This window comes from Heloderma suspectum, chromosome 14 (genome assembly GCF_057233095.1).
Source record: "Heloderma suspectum isolate Gila_16-S chromosome 14, 16-S_ref, whole genome shotgun sequence".
Taxonomy (NCBI): domain Eukaryota; kingdom Metazoa; phylum Chordata; class Lepidosauria; order Squamata; family Helodermatidae; genus Heloderma; species Heloderma suspectum.
In genome coordinates, this window is record NC_139471.1 from 6,642,527 (window position 1) to 6,665,440 (window position 22,914).

General features: G+C 47.9%; 1 protein-coding gene across 1 annotated transcript in view; it reads right to left on the bottom strand.

Moving 5' to 3' along the window:
- The window catches only part of NTNG2 (netrin G2), a 115,754-nt gene that overhangs the window by 20,459 nt on the left and 72,381 nt on the right, over window positions 1-22,914 (bottom strand). The window contains exons 3-4 of the mRNA XM_084820809.1: window positions 20,021-20,193; window positions 16,493-16,513 (exon numbers count right to left, since the gene is read on the bottom strand). Coding sequence (XP_084676935.1) covers window positions 16,493-16,513; window positions 20,021-20,193 — 194 coding nt within the window. The remainder of the gene's footprint in view (window positions 1-16,492; window positions 16,514-20,020; window positions 20,194-22,914) is intronic.

Below are 22,914 nucleotides of genomic sequence, written 5' to 3' on the forward strand. Positions count from 1 at the left end.
TTTACTCCACACCATGCATAATTTTGTACTCCTCTATCATGTCTCCCCTTACTTCCTTTTTCTAAGTGAAGGAGTCCCAGATGTTTAAAACCCTTTCTCCTAGGGGAGTTGCTCCAGCCCCTTGATCATTTCGGTTGCCCTTTTCTACACCTTTTCCAATTGTAGAGTATCTGTTTTGAGGTGAGGCATCCAGAAGTGTATTCTGTACTTCAAATGTGGTTGCATCATAGATTTGTACCAAGGAATTAGCAGATGGCTGCAGACCCAGTTTTGAGTGCTTTGACAGGGGAGGGTGTTTAACCCTTTAAAGGCTTCCTGCAAATACTTTAAATAAATAACAAATAAATAAATTCATTGCTCTATTTGGAATGGTTCAGAACAAGCCAAGAGTAAAACACCCAGGAGTGTGATATGCTCATAAGAACATGAGAGCCATGCCGGATCTGCCCAGAGGACTATTTTGCCCAGCATTTCGTCCCCACAGTGCCACACTGAGACTCCCCCAGACAGGACATGCATCCAATTATACTGTCCTGCTCATGTTTGTCAGCAACTGGCCTTCTTGATACTGACTATAAATCTCTCCTCTTACCTTGGATGTTCTCAGAAGGTTCTTTGGGCACAGGATTGGGTTTCACCACAGATGAGCTTGATGAGCTCCCAGCAGCTTGGTGTGGCAGCAGTTGGAAAGAGCATTTCATTTTAAGGGAGTGCTGTAGTCTATCACAAAAGATCTTGAAGACTACCAGAAGCCAAAGCCAAACTCAGCTGGGACAGGTCGAATATGAAAGAAATCACAATTCTCTTTCTCACTGCTCTTCATAAAAACCCTCAAAGCCCAATGCAAACTCCTCTGTGTGGGACTCCTGTATTTTAATGAAGCAGGAAATGGCTGTGTGTGTGTGTGATGACACGTCCTGGATGCAAGGGAAAAACCCGCTGGCTTCTCCTTATTTCCAGAGTTCAGCAGCATCCCTATGAGTAGAAACTGAAGTTCTGTATCCCAGCCTTCCCCAACTGGTGCCTTCTAGATGTGTTGGAGTACAATTCCCAGAATCCCCCAGATAGAATACTTAACTGGGCAGAGCCGGCCCAAGACATTTGGCCGCCTGAGGGGCCGACAGTTGAACCTCAGCTCAAAACCAGTGATAGAACAGTATCCTACAGGGATGGTTTTACTGTCTGTGAGGGTGGGGCAGCCCCCCCGCCCCATGTTCCCTACATTGTGCACAGGGCAGCACTGTCCTCCACCACACCTGAGGGCAGCAGGCGAGTTTAGGGGTCGAAGGGCAGTCCACGGGGCACACAGAACTGTGTCCTCCAACTGTGATTGCCTCCTTCTGCTTAATAGTCAGGCCAGCCCTGTAGCTGGGAGCCATTGGATGGGGCTTATTTCTGAGCAGAGGTGTCTAGGACTGACCGTCCCTGACATGCGCATTTGATAAAGCCATGTGGATTTTGGCCCTCCTTCCTTGCAAGACCCCGTTGGATATCCTGTCCTCCGCACCCCACCCCTTTATGAAAATATGTATTTTTGGCACATCACCAAGAGATTTCTTTAATGTAAGTGATTCTGAAATATTGTTAAATAAATAGTGTTGCAAGTCCCACTTGTGCTTGGATAATGCCAATCATTATCCAGAACAGAACGCGTTCAGATCAGATGAAGGACCTGGATGGTGGGGACACTGGGTGATATTTCAATAAACAAACAAAAAACAAACCCCATGGCGGCTTTTAAAGTCCATTTGGACCACAGACTGGTGTCAATCATGCATGCACGGGGCAAGGAGAGAACAAAACACAGGCTGGCTGTCACAAAGGGAATTCTCCTATGCTCTAAACAAGTCCTAATCTACATATCACACCAGCTTCTCTTTGTACAAGCACCACGGAAGCTCTGGGGGAACCACATGGTTTCCATGATCCTGTCATGTCACCCCAGCAGCGGGACAGGAACAATCTCTCTCCCCCATTTATCATCGCCCGCTTTGATGTCTCCAGCGAAACCCCAGGGCTCAATCTAGGCTCGCCAGATCACACCAGCTGTGAGTAGGGCACAGAGCTGCACTCAGACAAAAGCATAAATGCCTACCCCTTGGGAGTCGGTCAGGGGAAACAAGAGTGACACATGGAAAGCAAAGTGGATGTTCTATGAGAAGCAGCTAAAGCAGCCCTTAAGGGCCACGCCAACCACTCGCCAGCTAAGGGGTTTTCTTGGTGGTGCTGTCTCCTACCTTCAGTTCCAGCATCCGTCTTGGGTGGGGAGGAGCTGGCTTGCAACGGGGCCACACCAGAAGAGCTGGTCGCTTCTTGCAAAAGCAACACAAAAGTCGTATTATGCCAGGGAGTTTTATCGCCTACAAAAGAGTCAGCTCCAGTACTCTGATGTACAGTGAACTCAAGAGATATGTAGCACCAGGTGCTTTAGGTGATGAAAATCCACTCTTGACTTCCCGACAGCAGCATCTCTTCCCTTGCAGTGGTGCCATCTGGATTTGCCTAGCTCTCATTCCAACCCTAGAGCTACTTTCAGTCAGAAGTGGCGGGACTTCTGAGTTCTGAGCCTAGAAAGTGGTGGTGGTGGGAAGTTCAACAGAATTTAGCTATTTTCTTTTTCTCATCTCGATACTGATTCCATTACAGATTCTCAAGGCCCAATTCTGCCACTGAATGAAGCAGAACCCAGGAGGAGCTAAAGGACAGTGTGCTTTTTTTAAAATTGGGAGGCTGACATGCTGCAAAGTGAAGGGCCGCCCTCCAGCACCATCTTTGTTTGGGTTCCAAAGACTGGTTGTGTGTTTCCGAGCTCAGCCCCCACCTCTGCCTGGTGTTTGGCTTCTTGGATTAGTTATTTTTCTTCTAGTCTCGCCACTTTGCCTTCTGGGAAATGAGTGTTTGGTGACCAACCATGGCAGCCATTTTATGAATGGCAAAGCCCTGCCCATGGCAGCCATTTTGTGAGAGTGCCCACAACTCTCTCAAAATTCCAAATGTGGCCCACTGATCTGAAGAGACTGGGCAGCCCTTCCCTAGCCTAACATTTGTCTCACCACGTAAACAAAATTAATGACCATTCCACGAAAAGAGCATGGGAACTCTCCAAGCAGAGGCTGGCCTGCCCTCTGTTGCAGACGCTCTTATTGTAGATTTCCTGCATTGAGCAGTGAGCATTGGACTAGATGGGCCTCCAAGTTTTCCTCCAGCTCTGTCTATGATCCTAAGTCTCATAGAGAGCTTTGGATCTGGTCAAAAATAAACAATCTACACTGTAACATCCTCAGTGGCTTTGCAGCGATCTCTCTTTCCATACTCACATGAGGAGGAGCTGAAGTTCCACAGCAGAGCGCCTGCTTTGCATCCCGTGCTAACAAACCCATGGTTTGTTAACCACAAAGAGAACTCACAGTTTGTTGCTGGATTGTGAACTGTGGGTTGTTCGTGGTTAACGAACCATTGTTTGTTGGTGCGCTTGGGTTCAACACAACACAACACCCCATGATTCAACAACAACCCACAACTCAAGGACAACCCACACTCAACTTGAGTATGGGTTGTCATGTTGTGTGAACCAGGTCAGCATAAGGCAGCTTCCTATGTTCCACCCATTTTGTTGACTATTTTTGTGCAGTAACCACAGAAAAGGATAAAAACCAGGGTAGAAACTAAATTAGTTTGGAAAAAATCCTCAATTTGAGTAACTGAAGGAGGAATATAGGTGGAGGTGGGAAGGAGTATATTCAGCTAAGAAATCTTAAATGATAGATTTGTCATTTCCAGCTGCTCATAAGCAATTAAGAGGGATATGCCTTTTCTTTTTCCAAGGCACACTTAAAAGGTAGATAACAGATAGTGTCCTGTTGAACTGGGAGACAACTGCCAATTGATATTAATAGGGCATTAAACTAGACAACAGAGCCAAGCCCCATGCAAATTGGCAAGGGCTTAATTAGAGTCACAATAAAAAAGCTGCCCTGGAGGCATTTTGCTTTTTAGACGTTCACACACACCTCCGCTGGCTTGACTTTTGCAGAACAGTGGGAATTATTAATTCACTCTATCTTGAACTGCTCAGCCTTGTATCTCGGTGACATTCGTGGATGGTTTCACATCGCAATCGGGTGAGCAGGAGGGAATGGCTCTGGATGTGTCCCCCGAGAAGCGGAGATTGAGATAGGAGCAGCTGGGACCGGGGTTGGCATCAGCACCCAACCCCCTACCAGGCAACTGCCAGGGCCTATAAGTGTCCTAGGGTGGCAGTCTGTCCTACTTTAACTAAGGTAGTCCACTGTTCGCAGGGCTGTCCAATCCAAGTCCCATTGGAAGAGAAGGAACCAACGGTTAGCAACACCTGCACAGCAAAAGTGAGCAAAAGACACACAGCTCACACTCAGTCTTCCCCAACAGGGTCAGTTGTATTGTATTTCTATTTAAATTAGGGATGTAGAAGAAATCCACATGGATTCAAATGATTTCGGATTTCTATAAATCTGACCTGCAGATTTCACAGCACAATGGCTTTTTCTGAATCACGCAGATTCCATGGACCAGTTTTTAAAGTTTTTTTTTGGGGGGGGGGATTTGCACAAGGGCAAACAAGAACAAAATTCCCGTAAAGTAAATAAATCCAATTCTGTCAATAAGCAAATGACGGAATGAAAGATGCCTGAAACACAGATCCATACATCCCTAATTTAAATTGGAGTGGGGGGTGGGGGGTGGGAGTCGGCCCATCAAACCTCTTTCAGTATGGGGACCAAATTCCATTTTGCAGGAGCTCTCGCGGGCTGCATTGCCCTGGTGGGCAGGGCCAAAGGCAAAAGGAGGAGGGGCAAAACACCAGAAATATGAAAAAATACCAACACATTTCAGCTGAAAGCTCCTACTGCCAGCAGTTAAGCCTTAAGGGAGGAGTTTCAGTCATTTAGAATGGAACTGCACCAAGGCCGGGAAAGCAGCAAATGATCTGTTCTCTGACAGGTCTTCAAATAGAGGACACCTTTGAATAGAGGACTGTCCTCTGACAGCCCTTTGAACAGAGGACACCTTCAAATGGAGGACATCTTCAGAAGGACTGTTCTCTGACAGCCCTTCAAATAAAGGGCTGTTTTCTGTAAAGCAGGACACATGCTCACCCAATACTCTATAGGCCAAACCACACATAACACACAGTCCAGTGCATCTTTTCTCGGACATTTTATTTCCTCTTTTAAAGCCAAGGGTGGGTAACACATCTCCTGCAGGCTCCATGTGGCCCTCACTGCCTCCCCCCAGTGCACCCCCCCACATTTTTTGTTAGCAACGGCAAAATTATATATCGTGTTTGAGGAAGAAAATGGTGGTTTTAGTGCTAAGGAGTGCTACATGGGTCAAATTTAGCATCAGAAGAACCACAGTTTCCCCTCCAACCCCCCTTTTTCTTTTAATTGCCAGTGTCACATGAGGAGCGGACCATGGGGAAGGGGCAAAAATGGCCCATGGGTCCTCTGAAGTTTCCCGCCCCTGTTTTACGCCCCAAACAGCTTCTCGGGTTGTAATTTTTCGCAGAGTAATTGGGATGAGAGGAGCAGCTTAGCCATTTCCCTTCCATTCACACTTCCTCTAAAGATCAATCCCAGCTGTTTTTCACCCATGGGGGAAAAGATCCAGATCTCTCTGCCCTTTGAAGATGAAAAGCAGTTTTGGGTTGCAGGGGGAAGAGATAATTGAGTAGCCTTCCCCAAACTAGTGCCCTGCAGATGTGTATTGGACCAGAACTCCCATAATCCGCAATGATTGCCATGCTGGCTGGGGATTGTGGGAGTTGTAGTCCAACACATTTACAGGGCACCATGCTGGGGGACACTGTCACAGAAAAATGGTTATACAATCCCTCCTTATCATTGTTCCTCCACTCAGCTGGTCCAGGGACTACAGAAGCAGGCAAGCTCCCAGAGAGCGAGCGAACAGGGGGAGCGAACAGGGGGAGCAAACAGGAGTTGGCCAGGGGAGTTGCAGTGGTTGAAGAGACAAAGGAGACAAAGGAGACAGAGGCTAAGCGGTAAGTGGGTTGCAGGAAGCCCAGGGCGCTGCCCTTTATCCTTCTGACTGGCTGTGAGCTCACCAGGAGCTTCTGAGAGCTCCAACTGAATTGGAGGGGTGTGGCCTGAGTACTCCCAGCAGCTGACTGGGCGGGAAGCTTCAGTCTGTTTCCCGCCTCCCAGCTGAGCAGAGCAGAGCAGAGCAAGCTGCTCCAGCTGGTCCAGGGACTACAGAAGCAGGCAAGCTCCCAGAGAGCGAGCGAACAGGGGGAGCGAACAGGGGGAGCAAACAGGAGTTGGCCAGGGGAGTTGCAGTGGTTGGGGAGGTCAAGGGGGAGGCCCCTAACATTTTTTATTTTATTTTATTTTTTTTTTTTTTACTAACTTTTTTTCATTTATTTGTCTTGTAACACACACTTCCACACCAGTGGGACTCTGCTTTTAACCTCTACTGAGTAGAGGAGCAGGCACAGGCTAGTCTAGAACAATCACAAAGCTAGACACAAAAAGGGAAAAGAGGCTATGGAAGGACAAGACTCTCCAGTGGTGGTGACCTGCAAGGTGTGTGCAATGTTTGTTTTCTTGCCTGAGAACAACATGGCCTACACCTGCAACAAGTGCAAGTTGATCACGCTGCTGGAGGAAAAAGTAAGTGGACTGGAGCGGCGACTGTCAACCCTCCGGGGAATAAGAGAACACGAAGAGTTCTTGGACAGAATGGGGGAACTACAGCAGCAAAGGGCAGACCAGAAGCTTGAAGAGCAACAGCAAGATGAGGCAGTGGGAAATGCTGAGGTGAAGAAAAATGGAGTAGAGGATACTCCTTGGAAAACGGTGACAGTTAGGAGAAGAAGAACTAGACGACACTCTGCACCAGTGGAAGCGGTGGAGCTGTGGAACCGATTCCAGGTACTTGCAGATGAGACTGGAGGACAGCCTGCAGAGGAAGAATCACAGGGGAACCTGCATGAGAGTGAGCAAGAGGCTAAAGGTCAGTCAAACAGAGGCGATGAAACCCAGGCCTACAAGAAGAAGAAGAGAAGAGTGGTAGTAGTGGGAGACTCCTTGCTGCGTGGGATCGAGACCCAAGTATGTCGCGAAGACCCGTGGACTCGCCAGGTATGTTGTCTCCCGGGAGGACAGATTAGAGACGTGACTGAAAGGTTGCCTGCACTCATAAAGCCCACTGACAGGTATCCCTTTCTTCTCATCCATGTGGGAACAAATGATACCGCCAAGCGGAGCTACGAAGAGATCACGTCAGACTTTGAAGCTTTGGGAAGGAAACTCAAGAACTTTGGGGCCCAGATAGTTTTCTCATCCATCCTTCCAGTAGTTAGAAGAGGGATAGAAAGGGAACGAAAAATACTCCGGGTGAATGACTGGCTACGAAGGTGGTGCCGACGAGAGAGATTTGGATTCTGGGACCACGGGCTATACTTCCTGGAAGATGGGCTGTTGGCTAGGGATGGGTTGCACCTCACAAAGGCTGGGAAGAATGTGTTTGGCCACAGCATGAAGAACTTCATCAGGAGGGCTTTAAACTGAATCCTACGGGGAAGGGAGATGTAATGTTGGGGGTAACAATGGACGTAGGCGCATGCACTGCAATGGAGAGAACAGCTCTGATAGCGTCCAATAATAGTCTTCAGACACAGGTAGGAAGAAAGCCAGACTATGAAGCACATGGTCTTCGATGTCTATATACTAATGCCCAGAGTATGGGAAACAAACAGAACGAACTTGAACTCTTAATACAGGAGGGAAATTATGACTTGATAGGTATAACTGAGACTTGGTGGGATGACTCTCATGACTGGAATACAGCAATTGAAGGATATAACTTGTTCAAAAAGAACAGGAGGAACAGAAAGGGAGGCGGGGTTGCACTGTATGTGAAAAATACATATCTCTGCACAGAAATACAGGAGGAGGAGCTTGGTAGCCCCATCGAGAGCATCTGGGTTGAAATAAATGGAGCAAAGAATAAAAGGAACCTGGTGGTCGGAGTCTACTACCGGCCACCCAATCAAGGAGAAGACAAGGATGAAACTTTTGAAAAGCAAATAGCCAATGTTTTAAGGAAGCATGATGTAGTAGTAATGGGGGACTTCAATTTCCCCGATATTTGTTGGGAGACAAATTCTGCAAAACATGGCCCCTCCAGGAAATTCCTGACTTGTGTGGCGGATAACTTCCTCCTACAGAAAGTAGAGGAAGGAACTAGAGGATCGGCTATCCTTGACTTGATCCTAACCAACAGAGATGACTTAGTGGAGAAAGTAGCAGTTACAGGAACTCTGGGGGAAAGCGACCATGTTGTACTTGAGTTCTTGGTTCTAAGGGAAGCAAAAGCCGAGTGTACTCAAACGCGTACCCTGGATTTTAGGAAAGCTGATTTTAATAAACTCAGAACAATGATCAGTAAGGTCCCATGGCAAGCAATGCTAGCGAGAAAAGGAGTCCAAGATGGGTGGGAACTTTTAAAAAAGGAAATTCTCAAGGCACAATCACAAACAATTCCAACAAGAAGAAAATGTGGAAGACAACAGAAGAAGCCAATGTGGCTTCACAAAAAGCTTAGGGATGACCTGAAAACAAAAAAGGACACATATAGGAAGTGGAAAGAAGGCCAAGTAACAAAGGAAGAGTACAGGCAGGTAGCACAGAATTGCAGGGATGGCGTCAGGAAGGCTAAAGCTGAGAACGAGCTGAGGTTAGCGAGGGATGCTAAAAACAACAAAAAGGCTTTCTTCAGCTACGTGCATAGTAAAAGGCAGAGGAAAGAAATGGTTGTTCAGCTATTAAATAAGGATGGCAAAATGATAACAGAGGACAAAGAAAAGGCAGAGGTGCTCAATTCCTACTTTGGCTCAGTCTTCTCCCAAAAGAGGGTCTATGAGCCCCCTGGCAAAGGCGAAGTACAGGCTGAAGGGGCAGGATTGCAGCTTGAGATCGACAGGCATATGGTCAAGGAACACCTCATTACTTTGAATGAGTTCAAATCTCCAGGGCCAGATGAACTGCATCCTAGAGTCATAAAGGAACTGGCAGAAGAACTCTCAGAACCGCTGTCTATTCTCTTTGAGAAATCATGGAGGACCGGGGAAGTGCCAGATGACTGGAGGAGGGCTAACGTTGTCCCTATCTTCAAAAAGGGTAAAAAGGAGGAACCTGGGAACTACAGACCAGTCAGTCTGACATCAATCCCTGGGGAAATTCTGGAGCAGATGATAAAGCAATCCATCTGGAAGCACCTTGACAACAATGCCGTGATTACTCGAAGCCAACATGGATTTGTCAAAAACAAGTCCTGCCAGACAAATCTGATCTCATTTTTTGATCAAGTCACCTCCCTTGTAGACCGTGGGAATGCTGTAGACATCATATACCTCGACTTCAGCAAAGCTTTCGACAAAGTGCCCCATGATATCCTGATGAGCAAACTTGCTCGAAGTGGGCTAGATGAAACAACGATCCGGTGGATCCACAGTTGGCTACAGAATCGGACTCAAAGAGTGCTTATCAATGGGACCTTCTCAAGCTGGGGAGAGGTAACGAGTGGGGTACCGCAGGGCTCAGTCCTGGGCCCAGTGCTCTTCAACATTTTTATTAATGACTTGGAGGAGGAGGTGCAGGGAATGCTGATCAAATTTGCAGATGACACAAAATTGGGAGGGATAGCTAATACTTTGGAAGACAGAAACAAAATTCAAAGTGATCTGGATAGACTGGAGTGCTGGGCAGAAAACAACAGAATGACATTTAATAGGGACAAATGCCAAGTTCTGCACCTAGGAAAAAGAAACCAAATGCACAGTTACAAGATGGGGGATACGTGGCTCAACCACACTACGAGCGAGAAGGATCTTGGAATTGTTGTCGATCACAAGCTGAATATGAGCCAACAATGTGATGTGGCTGCAAAAAAGGCAAATGCTATTTTGGGCTGCATTCATAGAAGCATCGCTTCCAAATCCCGGGAAGTACTAGTTCCCCTCTACTCAGCACTGGTTAGGCCTCATCTGGAGTACTGTGTCCAGTTCTGGGCACCACACTTTAAGAAGGATGCAGACAAGCTGGAGAGGGTTCAAAGGAGGGCAACAAAGATGATCAGGGGACTGGAAACAAAGCCCTATGAAGAGAGACTGAAAGAACTGGGCATGTTTAGCCTTGAGAAGAGAAGACTGAGGGGAGATATGATAGCACTCTTCAAGTACTTGAAAGGTTGTCACAGAGAAGAAGGCCAGGATCTCTTCTCGATCATCCCAGAGTGCAGGACACGGAATCATGGGCTCAAGTGACAGGAAGCCAGATTCCGACTGAACATCAGGAAAAACTTCCTGAGTGTCAGAGCAATACGGCAATGGAACCAATTACCTGGGGAGGTGGTGGGCTCACACTGGAGGAGTTCCAAGACGAGGCTGGACAACCATCTGTCAGGGATGCTCTGACTTGGATTCCTGCCTTGAGCAGGGGGTTGGACTCGATGGCCTTGTAGGCCCCTTCCAACCCTACTATTCTATGATTCTATGATTCTATGAGACTGATTTTGCTTTAAAAAAACATCAGAGAGCCTGTCAATTATGCATACTATGTAGTCAGGGAATGTCTTGGACAGGTTATGATGGCCTTTTTTTGTACAGCCTGTAGAAGAGCAGGCACAAGCTGAGAAAATTTAGAAACATCAGTCTGGCTGTAAAATACCTGCTTTCATCTGTGGTTCTTGGACAGACACAGAAGCAGGGAGATTGGCAGGCTGCCTGACAGCGGCTGCTCAGAGGGTAGAAAAGAGTCACACAAGCACAGGCGTTAAACACGAGAAAGGAAAAGGAAGTACAGAGATCCTCAAAAGAGTCTAGAAACGCCTTCCGAAGACAATATAAAAATCCTGTAAAATCCTATAAAAATCCCGGGGAGACTGAAAGCACAGTAGCCATTTGCACAAACTCTCAGGGCCAATTCTTGCATCGCTCGTCTGCCCATCCCTAGACATGACTAGCTTAAGTTCCATTGCTTTCAGTGGGTCTACTTTAAGTATGAGCAAGTCTGGATCTAACCCACAGTTTAAGTTTCTAAGTTGTGCCCCATTTCGTCTAATGTATCAGAAACGCACCTGTACCAAGGTTCAGAGAGTATGTGCATTTATTTGGACTAAATCTGTTGAGTCATAGGTTAAAAGACACACAATAAAAGCAAAATATTCTTTAAGTGGTGGACTTCCTACTAAGCCATAATGGACAGACAGGGTAGGGGAAATAGAAGATCTGAGGTTTGCTTTGGTTTTCTAACAGAAATGCAAGCTTTGAGCTCCTACTACCTTCTTCCAGCACCCCTGGCAAGCAATTTTATTTCACTGCCTCTGCCGAAAGACATGGAGGCAAAGCATACATGATCAAGAAGGCTTTGAGCAGCACACATCTTTGTGTTTGTCTTTTTACGCAAGGCGCCAGCATGGATAAAAAATCACATCAGCCTTGGAGTGCCCCCCGAGCACAGAATGCATGTGTCAATAACCAGTGGTATAGTAGTGTATTTTGAATTTGAGCTGCTCATCAGAGCCATAGCCACGCCCCAAGGAGAGTCCAAAATGCAGGTGGCTGTATCAATCTACACTCTCCGCCCCCCGCCCAAGAAGCGCTATGGAGCAGGGGAGGCTGGTGGTTCCAATGTCAGTGAGGTGATGAGTCCGCTCTGGGTTTCAGTCAGAACCAGCCAGAACTCTAGAGGAGCTATCCACGGTGCTGGGCCCTATTCCCCAAATGGGTTCAGCACCTTGGATAGCTTCTTTAGAGTTCTGGCTGGTTCTGGTCGAAACCCAGAGCAGATTTATTGCCCCACTGAAATAGGAGCCACCAGCCTCCACTGCCCCATTTGCAATACAGGGGGGAATAATAACACTGTTCTTCCCCTTGGGGCTGTTGCAAGGATCACGACGAGGCGATGCGCATCATGCACACTGAGCACTTGGGGAAAAGCACTATGCAAATATTAAGTGTCGTTATCACTGTTTTCTCATACATTTCTGAGGCACCCCAGACTATTCAACACTTATTTATTAACAGGGCAATTCTATACATGTCTACTCAGAAGTAAGCCACACTGTGTTCAATGGGACTCACTCCCAAGTATATGCAGTCCCAAGTGCCTATGGGATGGCTGCCTTGTTTCACTTCTGACATTTATATCCCGCCTTTCCTCAGAAATGCTCAAGGTGGTGAGGTTGTTTTCTCTTCACAACAACCTTGTGAGGTGGGTACGGCTGAGAGTGACACTGTGTGGCCCGAGGTCACCCAGCGAGCTTCATGGCTAGAGTGGGGATTTGTGCCCAGGTCACTTTTTTAGACTGCTGGAGAGATGGCCATGCTCACCCACGCCAGCTATTATGTGATAGTTTCCTGGGTTTTGTGCAGCATCCCCCCCATCCCATTCTAAAAGATTGAAACGCCGCTCCCAGGGCTGAATGCCTGGCAGTGAGAGCTTTAAGCTAATAGAGGCTGGTATCCTGGCCCCACCCCTTTTGCCTTCAGGACCCGCCCACCCCGGAATGCGGGCCCCCAGGCCTTCTCTGACATGGAACTGGGACTTAAAGTGCTGCTGCATCCCTGCCTTATGGAGACACCCCCACCCCCCAGCTGCAGCTGCTTGCCCGAAGGAAAAACCGCTGCACGTTATTAATGTGCTCCGTCCCACCAATGTCCTTCTCTGCATTAATTAGGACTGAAAACGAAACAGGCTGCTGTCTGTGCTGACAAACGGAAAGACCTGAGATGACGTGCAACGTGGTTTTTATCCGTGTCCCCAATCCACACCTACAAGACGGACGAAGAGGCAAGCAGGCTGGGTGAACGTCTCCCGTCGACGAGGTCATCGTTGCTGCTTAAAACACCACAGCAGGAAACACAGCTGTTGGGTAGAGGAAGGAGGGAGGGGAGACCTGCCAGCACAGCCAGCTCTAATGGATCTAACTGAGCAAGCAAAGGGGGGCGGGCAGAATTGGGCCTTGCAGACTACGGCTTGGCACCCACCTGGCGGCTGAGTTGTGACAGGTGGGGGAGTGGCGGTGCGCGTGGTTGTGAGGACAAGGGTGGTAATGGTGGTAGTGGTTTGGGGAGTTACATTGGTTGTAGGTTTGGCGGTAGTCGTTCGCTTTGGTTGATCATTGGCTAACAAAAGAAAAATAAAAGCCGGAGTGTGGGGCAGGAGAAAGAAAGAAAGAAACCAAAGTATATTCCTCTCAGGACCGCTTCCCAAGCTACATTTAAAGCAGGATGGCTATCCTGCCAGAGCTTAAAGTAGCCATTCCCAGCCTGGTGTCAAACAACAACCATTATCCCCAGCCACCCTGTCCACTGGCCTTCCTGGCTGGTTTATGATGGGGGTTGTAATCCAACACGTCTTGAGGGTGCCAGTTTGGGGACGAGTATGTCTTGTAGGGCAAATCACTGTTGCAGACCTAAGTGGGATGAATGTTTCTGTTCTCTGTTTTGATTCTGTGAGGACAGAGGGTTGGGATTCTCTGCATACAACCCAGCTATAATGACTCAGGTTCTTCTTTCTGGGGGGTGGGGAGCTGTGGGAAAGAGTCATGGCAATGACGAGTGGTATAAAACCTTTATTCAGCCTTCCTGCCTTTATCTGTTTGTAGCATAGCCATGCCCTCTTGCCTGTAAACTCATAAAACTGTCTTACGGGCCCAATGAACATATCTTACCAGCGGTATGCACGAATATCACATCGACGACTTAAGTGACCGCACGAGTAGCTGCGCTGTGACAAAGCTCCGGCCTGCAAATCTCGTGAGCCACCGAGTCTAATGCCTCTCACTTGTATGGCAGCCCACTAGAAGGGTTAGTAAACCTCCCAGAGGGCTACTCAAGCACCTGGCAAGATACCATCCATGACTGGTGGGGAGTGCTTGTTTTGGCAGATCACAGGTCCTGCCAGCTTGCTCCACCTCCACAGAAGACAAGGAAGTCCTGGAAGACGTGCACCGATGCGTTCAACATCCTCAGGGGCTGAGGTATATCTTAACCAGGGATGTTAGAGAAGTCTGCAATGGATTCAAATGAGTTTGCATTTCTATGAATCTGACCTGCGGATTCTGCAGCAAACTGGCTTTTCCTGAATCATGCAGAGTCCACGGACTTGAGGAGTAGTTTTTCACTTTTGGAGGGGTCCTTGTGCTGATTCGCATTAGCGAAAGTGCAAGTGCGCATTCGTGCTAATGCACATTAGCACATTTGTGCATTTGCACAAGTGCATATGAGTGCTGATGCGCATTAGTGCTGATGCGAATTGGCACTGATGCATAATTAGCACTGGTAGAACAACATTCTGGTTAAAAAAATCCGATTCCGTCAATGAATGGACCAAAAGACACCTGACAATTCGTAAAACACAGATGGAATAGACTTAACAAAATCCATATATCCCTTATCTTAACCAACCTTTCCCATCCTGGTGTTTTGGAGCATGACTCCCAGGATCCCTGACCATTGGCTCTTCTGGCTGTGGCTCATGGGAATTGAAATCCACAATATCTGGAGAAGGTTGGGGAAGGTTGCTATATTCTTTTGAACTCCTTGGAAAACGTTTGTGTGTGGGGGAAATTGACCACGTTCCTGACAACCTAATAATCAATCTATCAATCAATCAATCAATCAGTCAATCAAAGCTTTGCCCTTCCTATGAAGAGACAACTGTTTGCTTCACATCCTACAATGCAGGACAACATGTTTTCTTTTTCCGCTCCTCACTTTATGGCCTTCGCCAATGCCAACATTTAGATTGGAAGCAGGAACTGGTCTCCTTTTGTTGCTCTGCAATGTGCCATTTCCATTAATGATTATCCTCGTTATCCAAGCCACTGCTGATTTTATAACCATGGGGGCCAAATTAACGCCACCTTGATGAGCCACATCGGTAACACAAAGAAAACAGTATCGCCAGCAAAACAGCATGTAGCTCCAACCAAATATTTCACCCACGTGCACCACTAAATAGTACTTCACGTTGATTCATGCAGATTCCAAAATTATCTCTAAATGTTATTTCTCCCAGTAGCCTCACGGGCATATGTTATGATGTTTAGGCTATGACCCTAGACCCACTTATCTGGATGAAGCCCCACTGAACTCAATGGGACTGACTTCTGAGTAGAAGAGTCTAGGATTGCATTGTTCATCATGTAAATGGCCCTTTTCTTCATTCTGGTTCAGAGGCTGAGCAGAAAGTCCATCCATCTACCCCGGGATGGACCTTAACCTTTGGGTGCCTGAGGCTGAAATCCAAATAGCACCTTCCCCACTCCTGCGTATTAACAAGGTGGCAAAATCCACCAGGAAGTTCTTCTTATTGAAACGGATAGCAGCTGTGTAAGAGTGCTGCCATGCGCTGCCACCGTTCTTATTCATTCCACAGGGGGTCTGCATTCCAGCAGCAGATGTGGCCAAAGCCAGAAGTGGGCAGGGCCAGAGCTGAAAGTGAGTGGGGTTGCAGATGTGACTTATCAGTAAGCAACGGGGGTGGGGGGAAAGTCATTTGCATCCAGATACTCTCCTTCCCTGGCTTGTGCAACGTTCCTTCTATCAGCTTTATAGCCCTGCTCCAGGTATTATCCAGATACTGGGCTAAATACTGAGGGGGCATGGCTGGAAGCGAGTCCAGACCGAAAGGCCTAGAGGTCTGTGGGCCAAAGTTCACCACTGTACCATGTGGGTCAGATCCGCCTCCCATTCTGCCACCCTGTTACCTCATGCTAGGGCCACCTCTGCATGTCCAGGTGTTGCTCATATATTTGCTCATATAAGCAAATATTTGCATCCATAAAGGCTAGAAACTTGCCATGATTCTGAAGAAGTTACATTCTGCACCCAGCACCATGTTTTCTGCACTCCCATGACATTTTAGCCGGCATACATGTTCCCGGTGGAGGGGGAAATTATCTTGCTTGTAGCCCCTTGGTCTGATGGCTAGTAGACACTTTTTGCTCAAAAAGTCTCAGCAGAAACGTCCCAATACTTCTTCTTAAAATATATTTTAAAAAGCATTGCACACTCTAGTCTAATGAAAGTGACAGAACAGAAATTTAAAGCAGTTTCTCCTGGCTATGGGGAGAGTTTAATGGACTGCGTGTGATGCTGGGGGAAAGGTTCATGGCCTTAGCTGATGTTTTTGAGAAACACTATTTCCTTCCTTGCTTCCATTTTAACTAACCCTATGGCAGCAGGGGGTGGGGTGTGGGGTGGAGAGAAACACTCCAGAGCGACAGAGACAATGAGGTTGCTGAAGTCAAAGAAGGCTCTTTGGCAGGGCAGGAAATGAGTCACAATTAGGGGAGCATGCTTATTGCCTGGAAGATGCTAACAGAAAGATAACATCGCCTTTCTTTTCCCTGGCCAGGGACGTGCATGGAAACCATGCAGGGAACATGTCAAATTTCAGCGTTTCAAGTTACATTTTTTACTTACTGCCAAAGTTTGGAGCTGCACCTGGAAGGGAAGAAGAAAAAGAATCGGGTCAGCACATACAAAGGAGGGCATGGTGCTAATTAACTGAAGTCTTTGTTCAGAAGTGCACAGGCTGGCTGGGAAAGATCAAAATACCCTGCACAGGGCAAAAGCAGAGAAGTGGGCTTTGCATCCACATCACCTACAGTGACCTATGCGGCTCAGCCAACTGATGACCTAAATTATTAACGTTCTCTTACCTTGCCCTTGGCTTGAGCAGGGTCATAGATTTCCATCAGCCCCGGCATAACAGCGTATTATTAATAAGTTACATTTTGGGTACATGAAGTTTGCTAGAATAGGTGAAAGGTGGGAGGAGTGGCCGAAAGTTTTGCAAAAAAATTTTTGGGCATCATTACAAAAGGGCTAAGAAATGGTTTGGTCCTTTGGGTATGCCTGACAGGGTAGGATCACCCTAGGTGACTAGGATGGAAAGCCTTTCCCTCCCTCCAATAGGTTTCATCTGCTCATGATGTCAGCACATAGTCTCACCTGATTTCATTATAGATCGTTGTGATGTCATCACAACGATGATGTGATCCCTGTTTGGTTGGCATCATGTGATCCTTGGTTGGTTGGCATCACATGAATTGATGGCGTTGTAGGCTTTTAAGAAGGCCTTGAAAAGGAATTATTTTACCATGGCCTTTTCTTGATATGACTGCTGTTGCTGCTGTCTTTACTGTCAGCTTCCATTGTTGTTTTTATTGGTATTTTACTGTATGTTTTTATCATTTTTAATATTTTCACTGTTTTTACCTATTTTATTGCTGTGAGCCACTTTGGGAGGGCTTCTGCCCTGAATTGCAGCCAAGAAATATTTTAAATAAATAAGTAATAAATTTTGAGGTGAAAATCAGACATAGGCAACATTCTGCTCAGAACTCACTCTTCCAAAAAAAACACCTCCCATTTTACAGAATAGACAAGAAATGACAAAATGACTGAAATTACTCAGAAAATTGAATAAAGGACTCAGTGGATTTTGACGGAGCTCTGAATCCAGACTGGGTTTCAGTCAGAAACGGCCAGAATGCTAAAGGAGCTATCCAAGATGCTGAACCCATTTTGGGAATAGAGTTCAGCATTTTGGATAGCTCCTTTAGAGTTCTGGCTGGTTACCCAGAATGGATTCAGGGCCCCACTATCAGAGCCACCCGCCTCCACTGAAAGGACTTGGAGATGCAAGCTTAATAAGGAATTGGGGTGTAATGCTTCATTTGACTGTCAGTTAAGCAGAATTCTCTTGTCCCTACCACATTGTCCCTGCCTTACATCTGAAGCCACAAATGTCTTGTGCTGAGGTTAGGGACAGATGGAACTCTCAATTTTGGTTTCTCTCAGTTTTTCTGTTTTCCAGTCTGGCATTTAGTTTGCCTCAAATGTTGAGAATTTTTTTTTTTTTTTAAGTTTGCATGAAAATGCATAAGCATTTTTGTGGACATTTCTCTGAATGCTTCCATTTTTGTAGGCATTTCTGCCTAATATACATGTCTTTTTGCAAGTGCTTTTCCTGATATAATATATATTTGAACATTATTTTCCCTAATATATGCATTTTTATATGCAGTTTTTGCTCGGAGACCTCAATTTGCAAAATTGGGGGAAAGTGTGAATTTTGAAGGCTAACTCAGTTTAGGTTCAAAAGTGCAAAATCAGGAAAGTTTGCATTACAATGTGGACTGATCAAATTAAGTTAAGGGATAGAAACCTCAGGCACCCATGAGACAGAGCTGTGCAAATGCATTTTGTTACAGGTTTTTCTCTGAGCCAAGAAGTGCATCGTGAAATTCGGAGAAGTGCAAAAATCTGGTAGAGAATTAAGTGCCAGTCTGCGCTTTAGGAGGTATGGATCAGGTCAGCTTGCAACAGAATTGGCAAAGCTCAGCGTTCTCAAGCAGTTCCAGCTCCAGGTTTTGGAGGGCCCTTGGGCAAGACACCCCCATGGGCTCCCTCCCTCAGTAAGTCTACCTCCCCACCCCCATTGTCACCAGCTGCTCTTCGTCCTCCTCTGCTCCCACTTGCTTGCTTGACCGGCAGAAAGTCAGTGAGCCAGGAGGCCGTGGCATCTCCTGCCCCTCCTCCTCACCACTGCCGTTGCCTGGGCCAGAGCAAGAGGAGGGTGAACAAGCAGGTTGCAATGGTGGAGGGGAGGAGGAAGTCCAGGGGGCTCTTGTCAGTGGGCCCCTGCTGGGATGTGGGACCTTGGCAGGGGTCCAATCATGCTGAGCCTTGACGCTGGCCCTGGTCTCAAGCATGCCCAACTGTTACCTCTTCATGGGAACTTTTAAAGTGCCAGATGCCCTACCATGCTTTTTGGCTGGTATGCTTCATATGGGGGACCCCATCAGGGTTGCAGAGCCTAACTCTGTCAAGGACATCTGGTCCTTGATATGAGGAGGATGAGAAGCAAGTTTGATGTAACGGAAAGAGGGAGAGCTAGCGAACTGCATGTCATGTTGGCTGTCAGCACCAAAGGGCTCTCTATGGCTCCTTTGAAGGGCTGCAAGTGCTCAGTGGTAGCTGACAACTTGTTCCCTTTCAAAGAGCCCCCATCCCCCATCCCCGGCAAACACAAAACATTCCTGTCATGGCCTTTTGAGCCCGGATCTCAGCTTTGATCACTCAAAGGCCCATCTTTTTTCGCTTTTCAAAGGTGGAAAATGGGGGTAGAACAGAGCACAGCTGATGGCTGCTGCCGCTTCAAAGACTGGTGGTGAAGCTGTTGCTGTTCCACCATGACATTTAAGCCATGCTGCTCATGCAAATGAGGGAAAGCCCCCCCTCGAGGGGGGGAGGAGATGGCCTGATTATAAACTTTGCTTGTACCAAAGGTCTCCGCTTTTGATATGGCCATCAGTAGCCTCCATGACATCCCCAAGATGAGATCAGCCTCCCCAATCTGGCACACTCGAGGTGTGTAGGAGTACAGTGCCAATCACCCATGGCAAGGGATGGCAGAGAAATCCACAATGGAATCACATGAGTTCAGATTTCAATTTCTTTTCTGGGTCCTCTTGGCCAGAGAACACAGCCCTGCTGTCATCCTATGGCTCAGATGATAAGACCCCAGCAGAACTTCCATCTCCCCAGTCCTGGAGGCTACAAAATCAAGAAGAGACCCCTAACAGTCCAGTCAACTCCTCCAGGATGGTCAGAGCTGACCACACTGCAGGTCTTGTCATGCTACATAAGTCTTCAGTGTGTTTCAGCTCCCTGCTGAGACAACATCTTCCTACTGTCCTAGTAGGGGGCAGTTCCAGCCAGCAAGACTCACTTGGGGTCTTGCTATCTGAGGTCCTACTTCCTTCCTGTCTGTATCTTGCTGCAAGCCTTAAGGGACAACAGAATGGGACAAGCCTTGCCAGTACTTCCTACAGGCCCTGCCTGGAACAGGGTATGTTCTCAATGGCATCTCCAGTACAGACGTCACGCTTCCAGGAGTGGTGGTGGTGGATAAAATTAGATCAGTCTTGTACAGCTACTTACACACATTAGGAGAGCCGTTGGGCCGAGGGAGGTAGGATCCTGCCCGCCACGACTTGCTGCGGAAGTTCTTCTTGCACCTGCCACAGTCCTGCCCGGTTGTATTGTGCTCACACTCACACTGGAGACTTCCTTCTTTGAAGGTGCACAGATTGGCATGGAGGTTGCACTTACACCTACCGGAGGAACAGAAGAGAGAGACTTGATGTGACTGCTACAATTTTATGCATTCATTGATGGATTTAAAAAATGTATAAACTCTCTTTTCAAATGCAGTCCTCAAAGCAGCTTACAACAGCATCACAGAAATATTACAGTATCAAAGCATTTGAAATTCATTAAAGCATCATGGTAGCCAAACCACGGCAAAATGCAGGACACGTGGCAGAAACAGCCTCAGGAGCTGAGAAGCTTCAGCCAAAGAATTGCCTGAAAAGAAAGTGTTATCTCCTCTCCTGTTAAGATAGATTGTGCATATCTGACATAACATACACTCATGGAATCAGTCATAGAATTATAGAAACAAAAAGTTGGATGCCAGCTTAGTGCACCCCCTGCTCTTCTTAAATCATGGTGGGGAACCTCAGGCCCGGGGTCAAATCTGCCCCCCCCAGTGTCCCAATCTGGTGTTCCAAGGTTCCTCAGATGGTGACGCCCCCTTCCCCTGGCCCCACCCCTTTCCCTCCAACCACCATCGTTTGGTGTTTCCTGGCTTCTGTGCAGTCTCCCCCACCCCAGTTCCCCCCGTAATGATGCGTAAATGGCCGCTTTATGGCCATTTGTGTGAATGCTTATTTACGAAAAAGCCCAAGCCACCATTTTTTTGGTGAAATGATGGCTTGCTGAGGGGTCAGGCAGCCGGCACCTGTGGACCATGCCACCGCTCGTCCAGGGAGCCAAACAGGGTTGGCCAGCCAGTGGCAGCTTGGCGAGTACCCAATGGCACAGGCAGAGGAGGCTCTGTCCATCTAGGGATGTCAGAGAATTTCTCCACAAATCTCTGGGGGGCCGAATGCCAACGCATTCGGCCCCCCGAAATTGGTGGAGAAACGGTCCACCACCCCCCCGGGATGGGACTTACCTTTGGCGAATGTCCCTCGCGGCGGCGGCTCCCGGCGGCTCCCGGTGGTGGCGGCTGGTCTTCTGAGCGGCTGCCGCCGCCGCCGTTTCCAAATGAAAAAAACAACAACAACAAACATGATAGGCTATGTAAAGATTTACGTAGCCTATCATGGCTAGATTTTCAAAAAACACCATGATAGGCTACGTAAAAGTTTACGTAGCCTATCACAGCTGACTTTGGGGGGGGGGAAGCGCGTACACAAATGGGCCCATGGGCAAATGGCCCATGGGCGCCGCCATTTGCGTACGTGCTTTCCCCCCCCCAAGTCAGCCGTGATAGGCTACGTAAGGATTTACGTAGCCTATCATGGCTGACTGCAGGGACGCAAACGGCGGCGGCTACGGCCGCCGCCATTTGCGTCCCGGCAGGAGATGAGATTTGCAGCCGGGGAGACGGGGCGCTCCCCCCCGGCCAGAATTTCAGCAGGGAGGGATGGGGCGCCTCCCCCCCGGCCAGAATTTTGGCGGGGAGGGACGGGGCGCCTCCCCCCCCGCCAAGAATTTCGGGGGGAGAAACGGAGCGCCTCTCCCCCACCGCGAAGCAAGCTGCGGGACCAGGTAAGGGACTTTCGTCCATCCCTATGTCCATCCCTAATTTAGAACCAGAACAGCTTCCTTGGTTTGGGATGGAAAGGAGAAACAGAGCTGGGTGCTTGCTTTGCACGTTTAAGGTCCCAGGTTCAATCCCCAGCACTGCCAAGTAGCGAAACCTGCCTGAAACCCTGCTGCCAGTCAGTGTCAATAATCCTGAACTAGATGGACCAACATTCCAATTCTTTTTAAGGCAGCTTCCTAGGAGATAGGTCCATGCCCCAAAGAGATTCCAGTTTCAAATCCAACAGGGGAGACCGTTAAGGACGGGTGAATGAGTGATGTTCAAGATCACCAGCTGTCAAGGGCTCCTTGGAGGCCTCTCTCAGTCTAATCCAGTAGCCAAGTCCAGACACAGACAAAGGGATTCTTTTCAAAGCTTTATTCCTCTTTTGCAACTTAACAACTCTACCGTTAGCAACTAGATATGAGCAGCAGAGTACCTATGCCCTAAGTTGGAACAGTTGGTCCCCGTCTGAAAGGGAATCACTGGCAGACCCTCAACTTAAGGGCTAGGGAGAGTCCCTCCCCTTTTCCCTTGGATCCTCTGGGCGCAATTGTTGTTTGCGCGCCAACCGGGCACTATGCCTCCTTTCCGCGCCCTCCATTTGGCGCCGCTCTCTGCGTCAGCAACGCGCTTCCATCAAGTCTGCTTCCCGCGCTCTGTCACACCCAGGACTGCTATCTAAGCTAGGAATGCCAGTGGGAGGAATCTAAGGATGGTCCCGCAGCTTGCTTCGTGGTGGGGGGGAGGTGCTTCGGTTCTCCCCCTGAAGTTCAGGCTGGGGGGGGAGGCGCCCCATCCCTCACTGCCGAAATTCAGGCCGGGGAGAAGCACCCCGTCTCCCCGGCCACGAAAGAAAAAAGTAAACAAAAAACATACACACGTGATAGGCTACGTAATGATTTACGTAGCCTATCATGGCTAGATTTCCAAAGTCAGCCATGATAGGCTACGTAAATCGTTACGTAGCCTATCACGGGTGACTTTCAAAAAGAAAAAAAAAGCGTGTACGCAAATGGCGGCACCCATGGGCGCTGCCATTTGCGTTCCATATTTGGGCCCGGGTAGTCTACGTAAAGATTTACGTAGACTACAGCGAAAATAAGGGCAACGCAAATAGCGTTGCCCTTATTTTCGCCGTAGTCTACGTAAATCTTTACGTAGACTACCAGGGCCCAAA